Source organism: Diabrotica undecimpunctata, chromosome 7, assembly GCF_040954645.1.
Source record: "Diabrotica undecimpunctata isolate CICGRU chromosome 7, icDiaUnde3, whole genome shotgun sequence".
Lineage (NCBI taxonomy): Eukaryota > Metazoa > Arthropoda > Insecta > Coleoptera > Chrysomelidae > Diabrotica > Diabrotica undecimpunctata.
In genome coordinates this window covers 149073968-149082854 of record NC_092809.1, presented here as the reverse complement: position 1 = coordinate 149082854, position 8887 = coordinate 149073968, and the positions used below count along the sequence as shown (strand labels likewise).

Here is an 8887-nt window from a genome sequence, read left to right as displayed (position 1 = left end):
TTGCCTTCGTTTTACTTGAGATTTAGTCGAAGCACAGGAACCCTCGTCTGAGAAATTTGTATCGTTTTGTGTTGACTCAAAAAGTTTATAACTTTAACCGAATTAGCTCAGAGAAGTATATATTATTAAATGAAATGTATAGTAGTTTTGGGACGAACAATTTGTAGGATAAATATTTAACTTTGTTAAAATGTTTCAGCTACCCCTAAATGCGACGGGATCCAATAATATTTGGAGAGGTAAATAAGCAAATATTAATATGTTTTGCTTTAACTAAAAGAGCGATGTTATTTAAAAATAACTTGCATGATTTATTTTGGTTAGTTTGGATTAGAACTATTTGAAATTAACATTAAAACTTAGTTATTTTTTATTTTCCGGCGAGTGAATTAATAATCGTAGAATGTATTAGTTGGGTAAACGATAACTATTTTTTATTACTTCTTTTATTCTACATGATAACACCCTAAAAACAGTTGTAATAAACTCGTTATATATATATATATATATATATATATATATATATATATATATATATATATATATATATATATATATATATATATATATATATATATATATATATATATATATATATATATATATATATACAAACAGTTATCAAAAATACAGATTGCATAAAAAATTTTTAAAAGTTGCAAAATATAAAATTACAAAAAAAAACTTACATGTGTTACCTGTTTACAAACTCCAGGGATTGGAGATACTACAAAAACTTACAAATGTTACCGCACAGAGATTACCCTTTTTTTTAAACTAACAAAACAAATAAATATCGAAAAAAAAAATAAATGTTAACATTAAATTTAAAAAAAAACTATTAAAATGTCAGCTAAGTTAAACCAAAAAATTTACAATTTATTAATTATTACAAATCCTTTTAAATTTTAATGAAAGCAATTATCAATTATCAAAAATAATGTCTATTTAATTTGGAAAAATTAATATGTCAATTGTTACCTTGATTCACAAACTTTGCCACTTAACTTCAAAAAAAAACTTGCTACTATCTCTGGGATTGGAGCTGCGAGGACCAAACTCTCAACTGGAACAAAAAGGAAACCATTTCCATAGGTACTCAGGAACGAAGATCTGACGTAGATGGGGTTGGATCAAGCAGGCAAACGACAGCAAAGCTGGTGAGACATCCTATATACTCATTTTCAAAATTTCATCAGTTCCGGTGTATTGCACAAATCTTACGATGATTACTCTGTTCTAAACTGCCATTACGCAAAAAGTATTATCACCTTAACCGGTCTTAAGACATTACACACAAAGAATTGGCTACGGATTCAAAATCCGCCAAACGTCTTTCTCGCCTGAAATCTCTTGCTTGACTCCTCTTGCGTTAGATTTTACAAATTCAACCTAAATAAATTCCCCTCGCGTCTCACAGCTAGTTTGTGGTCTAAGAACCTAAACAAACAATCTACCCTCAACGCTCGCTTGTAACAACCTTGAAATATTCCCAGCTTTATTACGTTTTTGAAAAATTGAATACCTGACTTGGGGGCTTGAATGTAAACAAATCGTTGTTCGACGACAAAAAATCTTGAAATATTATAGTTAGAAATAACATGTACGAAATGGGGAATTTTGAATGTAAATAAAGACAAAAAACACTCCCAGCGCTAATACGTCTTTACTACGAGATCAACAACACATATTTTATTGATTATTTTAAACGTCCTCGCCTCCTAGTTTTAACAGGAATAATTTTTTACCTGACAATGTAACAGAGACAAACACATCTATATTTTGAAACAACTGAATACAAAACTTAAAACAGAATTTATACTATTATATAGATATTAAATATAAAACGCTACAGCATTTTTGATATTCTATTTTACACCATTATAGTATATTGTCAGGATTTGTAATTACAATTGGAAAGTATCACTATCATTTAAATCTGAAAGTACATCCCTAGATAAGGTAGCTGACAATACTGGATTACATATTAAAAGGTTTATAGCAAAGGACAGGAGTATGTACATTTCCTGATGAATCTATGTAAACAGATTAAAATAAAATCAGTCGGTCCTGTTTCTCTGTCCCGAATTCATTCCGTTTTTTCTTTATGTGAGGATCGGTACCAGAGCAAACACAGCTAAAACAATGTTTGACTTTCTTTATTACAGTGACTCAATTAAATCCAGTTCTTTTCATGTTGAAAGAGACCCTTACAATAATAAAAAGTTTGAATGCTGTTAAATAAATTTGTTTATTAAATTTAAAACTAATTTAAATCGAATTCGCTTTGATGTGCGTTGACTGCAAAGTATATTGCGACTTTTTCTTTAGATTTAGCCTTTGGTTATATTAATGCTTATTTTGGGATTTCACTTGTCTTTGTTTTTTTTAATATAACCTGAGTTTATTACAGTAGCTTGGCGTATTTTTAAATTAATTTTTATGAAAGCTGCGCTCTTTTATTACCATTCATTTGAAAAGGAAAATTGAGTTTAATTATAGATTTATTCTGTAAACATTTAAATTAGTGCAAAAACTGCTAAAGTTCAAACACAAGATAATGTTTAGCATCTTAAAATTAAATCTTAAACAAATTCTTACGATAATATCATTTTCAGAATATCAGTGGGATTCAGGAAAAATCAATTAACAGCTAAAGATTAAGAGCTTTCTCTTAATCTTTCTCTTAATTTTAAAGATTAAAAGCTAAAGCTTTTTCTTCTGCCAAACCGAGATTTATTTTTATCTGAAATTTGTCACAGACATGACACTCTGTACTTGGCCTTTTGACACTAAGGTTGAACTGAGTATTAAGAATATTTCTGTAAAAGCTTTTCTTTATAGGTTCTTCCTGTTTTTCCTCCTTACAGAAATCACAATAAAGTTTGTACATTATTTTCAAATTGACACTCTCGAGGAAGATACCTCCTATTCGAAGTCTTATTTCTAATGTAGTAGCTAGTGTACCTAGGGAATTTATTAATATGCTCTTTTATGATTTCAATTGGCCTTTCAGAAATTTTGTTCGGGGGTGATTTCTTTCGTTTTTTATCTGTGCATGCTACGCCTGAGTGGACTTTTTTTAACTTACGTTCAGTTTTTAGGTTTCATACATCCATGTTCTTTAAAGCTTAAAAAACACGAACTCTTCTTAAAAACACTGTAGTTTAATAACAACAAATTACTATTTGTTATGTAGTAATAACTGGTAATAATAAATGTAGATGGCTCAAATAAACATATATTTCAAAAGAACGTTTTACAAAACATGTGCCTTTTACAAACTCTCTAATTAATTACATTAAAGAGGTTATGTCCTCAATTACATAGTAACTTGACAAATGACAGTGCCTATTTTAAACTAAACACAGAAATACAAAAATAACAAAACGCAATTCTTCTTATTCTTAAACATGAATATCTTACAAATACCTCCCTTTACAAATTCAATCGTTGTGGTGGTTTAATTTCTCTCTTAGGTCTACTACTAACTAACTTAAGATTATCTTTTGCACCAGATACAGTTTTTAACAAAATTTCATTTTCAACCTCTGAAGTATTTTTATCAAAATTTAAATCATTCGAACTTATTTCTGGAATCGCCTCTAGCTCTGTCTCAGGAGTTATCGGTAGTTCTTGCTCTGATTCATTTTGTATAATAACCGGATTTTGCACAACTACATCTAAAGGTTGAGACACATTCTCATTTGGCACAATTACATCTAAGAGATTAGATACATTCTTTAATATCTGGTTTAAATGTCTTTTCCAAACAATGTTTTGATCTATTAACTAACAAAAATAAATTCTATCACCTAAAATCTCATCAATCTCACATTTCACCCAACCTTTTTTATTTGGGTTCCTATAATCTCTACACCAGACTCTCTCCCCTACTTCAAAATGTACATCTCTTTTCCCTTTATAATTCTGTTCTTGCTTATTTGCTTTTTCATTAACTTGCACAAATTTTGGTGCCAATAAATCTAAACGTGTTCTTATCTTTGACGTAAAAATAACATTTGAGGGAGACAACCCTGTTGTAGCATAAACTGAATTTCTGTAAGAGAAAAGATATCGACACAATAATGTATTTAATGAAACATTTTTGTTTTTTGATCTAAAAGTGCTTTCCTTAAACCAGATTTAACAGACTTTACCGCATTTTCCGCAAATCGATTTGATGCTGGGTGAAAAGGTGGTAAAGTCAAAAATTTTACACCATTATTAGTTAAAAAATTACAAAAATTTTCAGAAGTAAACTGACTTCCATTGTCCGTTTCAACAATTCGCGGCAAACCAAATCGGGAAAAACATTCTCTAAAACGATCTATAGTAGCTTCTGTATCAGTAGAACTCATTATGAAAGCTTCAGGCCACTTTGAAAAAGTATCAATAATTATGAGTATCATTTTCCCCTTAATAGGTCCCATAAAATCAGCATGAATTCTTTCATAAAAATAAGTCGATAATTGAGTTTTAATTAATTTAGCTTTGGTGGGCTCTGGTTTTAGATGTCCACAGACCTTACAACCATTTACTATTTGTTCTATATCAGAATCTAGGTTAGGCCACCAGAAGTATGAACGCGCATTTGATTTCATTTTAATTATCCCTTCATGATTACTATGAAGTTCCTCAAGCAACTGTTGTCTAAGGCTAGTGGGAATGACTGCTCGATAACCCCACATAATAATACCCTTTTCTATTGAGAGTTCATTCTTTCTAACTAAGAAAGGCCTTAAAATTAAATTTTCAGTATGCTTAGGAAACCCATATCTAATTAAATTATACACACTATCTAAAACTACATCTTTTCGTGTTTCAGAACGTAATAAATTTGAATCAACTGGTAGTAAGTTTTTCACTAAATTGATATATTCAAAATTTAAATCTGTTTCAATTTCATCTTCACCTACAGGTAAAGGTAACCTTGATAGAGCATCAGCTTTAGAGTTATCGACACCTTTAATAAAGTGAAAAGTATAATTAAAACCAGCTAAAAACAATGACCAACGTTGAATACGCCCAGCAGCCATTTTTGGTAAGCTTTTATGCTCTCCAAAGATAGCTTGCAGAGGCTTATGGTCACTTGAAATTTCAAATTTCTGACCAGCTAAATATTGGTAGAGTTTAGAAACAGACCAATATACAGCTAATGCTTCTTTCATTATCATTGAGTAACCTTGCTCAGCCTTAGTCAACACACGAGAAATATAATAAATTGGCCTCTCTGAACCATCAGCCATTAAATGCATTAGAACCGCTCCAATACCATAATCACTAGCATCACAAGCTAAACGAATAGGTTTCTGTGGATCATAGTGAACTAACAATTTGTCTGAAACTAATTCTTTTTTTGCTATTTCAAAAGCCATTTCACATTCTTTTGTCCACTTAAATTCTGTACCTTTACTAATTAAATTGTATAGAGGCTTCAAAATTGCTTCCAAATTTTGAATAAAACGTGAATAATAGTTTATCATCCCAGCAAAAGCACGAATTTCTGTTAAATTCTTGGGTCGAGGTGCATTAATTATAGCACTTACTTTTCCTTTATCTTTTTCTAATCCTTGGCTTGTAATTTTATGAACCAAGTAAGAAATACTATCTTTAAAAAACTCACATTTTCCTGAATTTAACCTAAATCCAGCCTTGTCTAATCTACATAAGACTTCCTCCAGATTTTTTAAATGTTCATCAAAATTCTTACCTGTGACGACCACATCATCTAAAAAATTTACGGTACCTGCACAACCTTGTAAATCTTTTTCTACAATAGCTTGAAATATTGAACAAGCAGGTTTTGTACCATAAGGAAAACGATTTACCTTATAAATACCATATGGGGTACTCCACGATAACAAACGACTGGTATTATCATCTAAAACTAACTGGTTATAAGCATTTCAAAAATCCAATTTAGTAAATTTTTGACCACCCTGTAAAGCAACAAAGATATCATCTATTCTGGGTAAGGGATGATTAAAATCTTTCAAATACTTGTTCACTGTTATTTTATAATTGCCACAAATACGAATATTGCCATTTGCTTTCATAACGGGTACTAGTGGTGTTCCCCAATTCGAATTTGAAATTTTCTCTATAACCTTTTCAGCTTCTAATTTCTGAAGCTCATTTTTCACCTTCTCACGAAAAGCAAACGGAACTGGGTGAGGTTTGTGGAAAATGGGCTTATCCTTTTCATTCATTTTTAAACTGACTCTTTCATCTTTATAGGAACCCAACTCTTTTTTAAAAACATTTGAAAATTTTGACAACAAATCAGATAACTTATCAGGGCAAATCGTTATATTATTTATAATAACTTCAGAATCTTTCAAAGACAAATTAAATTTATTAATGATATCCCGGCCTAATAAAATTTTCGTAGCTTTTTTAATTATAATCAATTCACACATTTTTGAACAATTGTTTATTGATACATTGAAACTGAAATCTTGCCTTCAGGTATAACTATTTCTCCTGAATAAGTTTTTAATCTAAGAGAAGTATTCTCCAATGGAACATGACCTAGTTTCTCTTTATAAAATGAATATGGCAAGCAAGAAACTCCTGCACCAGTGTCAAGTTCCATTTGAGTTGACACAGTCTCCAGTAAAGCAGGTACACATATTGGCCTTATAGAATTTATTTCTTCCAAATCTAAACTAAACAACTCTAAAGAGTCTTCCACATTCTCAAATAAATAATTTTTTTCCACTTTACCTTTGCAGGCTGCCATTATGTGACCTATTTTACCACACTTTTTGCAAGTGAATTGCTTATATCTACACTTACTAAAGGTGTGATTTGTTTTATTACAGTAATTACACTTTACCTCTGCCTTCTCTTCTGATTCTCCACTATTTTCTTTCCTTTTCACTCGGGATTCCACTTTTTTTATTTGTTGAAATCTATTAACCTCCACTTTGTTACCTTGTTCCCTTAATGCTGCTTCCTTCCTCAAAGCAATTTCCAAAAAATCTTGCAAACTTTTTGAAGGACTTTCTTCACAAAGCCTATCTAGTATTGGCCCTGGCCTCATGCCTACCACAAACTTATCTTGGACCCGGTATAACAATTTGTCACCAAAATCACATTGTGCTGCCTGGTTTTTAATTTTCAGATACCAATCGTTAACTGACTCTTGCCCTTGCCTTAACAGGTCAAAAATTATCCTCCTTCGATACACTGACAATCTAGGCTTAAAATGAGTACTTAAAAGTTTCATTAGAGTTTCAAAATCTTTTTCCTTGGGCTTCTCTGGGTTGCATAGGTCTCTTAAAACTTTATAAACTTCCTCACTTAGTAATGTGATTAAAACAGCAACCCTTCTAGATTCCTCAATCAAATTCGCACCAAAATATTGTTCTAAACGTTCCTCAAAAACTTCAAAATCGTCACCCTGTTTATAAATGGCTAATGAAGATGCACCGCCCGTATTTACTACGTTAATAATTGGTTGGTAACTCCTGGCACCATCTTCATTCCTAGACATTTTGAACTATTAAAATGTTTTTTCTTCAAAATATCTGTTCAATTATTTTCCTCTTCGCCAAATAATTGTTATGTAGTAATAACTGGTAATAATAAATGTAGATGGCTCAAATAAACATATTATATTTCAAAAGAACCTTTTACAAAACATGTGCCTTTTACAAACTCTCTAACGCAATTCTTCTTAGTCTTAAACATGAATATCTTACACTATTGCTTTAGAGAAGCTATAATATATATATATATATATATATATATATATATATATATATATATATATATATATATATATATATATATATATATATATATATATATATATATATATATATATATATATATATATATATATATATATATATATATATTCAAAATGATAAGAAACTCAACTAACAGTCTGACACAGTGGAACAGGGGTACAAGTGTACTTGTACATCTTCTCTTCCAAGCCCTACTCGTAGTTGGGTTGGAGGTTAAGTAACTTGCCGCTAGAACGCAGCACATGTTAGAATAGAATGAAAGATTTTCAGTTCAGCGATGCAGGTATCTCAATATTTACAAAAATGTCACTTATACCCCTTTACTTCTACAACTTTATAATGTTACATACATAATTTCATACCCTGAACCTTAATCAAACTTTGTTTTCAATAAAATAAAATCCTTTAAATCAAATAAAACTTAATTGTTGATTACACACGTATAGGACCTTATTCCTTAATAATTTTATTTATCCAGAATAGTAAAGGTATTTGTATTGATGGTTGCCTACTTAATACAACCCAAATATTTTTGTTATGCAATTCCACCTCAATAGTCATAACTCAATTTTCAAACACAAGATTTCAAGACAAATTACACATTTGCCCCTCTCTACAGTATAACTCTTTCTTACTTCCATTTGACAGGTTCCTATATCTCACTCAGTAGAGATACAAGACCTTTTAACCATCTGTACTCGTTAATTTATGAATAACCTAACATCATACATGCATATTCCATTTAATTTACAGGTACCAAATCATCATTGGCTCTTTTATCCTCGACCTATTAGGTACATGTAATGATGCTTGAAAACTTTAGGTTAAAAAACTCTTAAGTTCTCCTTCCACACATACATTGCTTTACAATGTTAAAGATAACTTTCAAAGTATATTACACTATATATAAATTTCTTAACATATTCATCTTTGTTGGCTAATGTCATATTACAGAATATACTATAAGCTACATTGACTGCTTTATTCATACATTCATTTAAAAAGTGTTATTTTGATTAGTTGCCTTCTAGAAACAATTTAGACGTCGTCTGAGGGTTAGTACCAACCCCTAGTGGGAGTCTTACGTTGTAATGCAGGTTATCTGAAAAATACTCAAACAACACAAC

The 8887-nt window shown here is 30.5% G+C and overlaps 1 protein-coding gene across 1 annotated transcript; it reads right to left on the bottom strand.

Annotated features, from left to right (window-relative positions):
* Positions 1 to 6436: 6436 nt before the first annotated feature.
* Positions 6437 to 7501, bottom strand: LOC140446672 (uncharacterized). Its single transcript, XM_072539265.1, has one exon. The coding sequence runs from the start codon at positions 7499 to 7501 to the stop codon at positions 6437 to 6439; it is 1065 nt and encodes a 354-aa protein (XP_072395366.1).
* Between the last annotated feature and the right edge of the window lie 1386 nt (positions 7502 to 8887).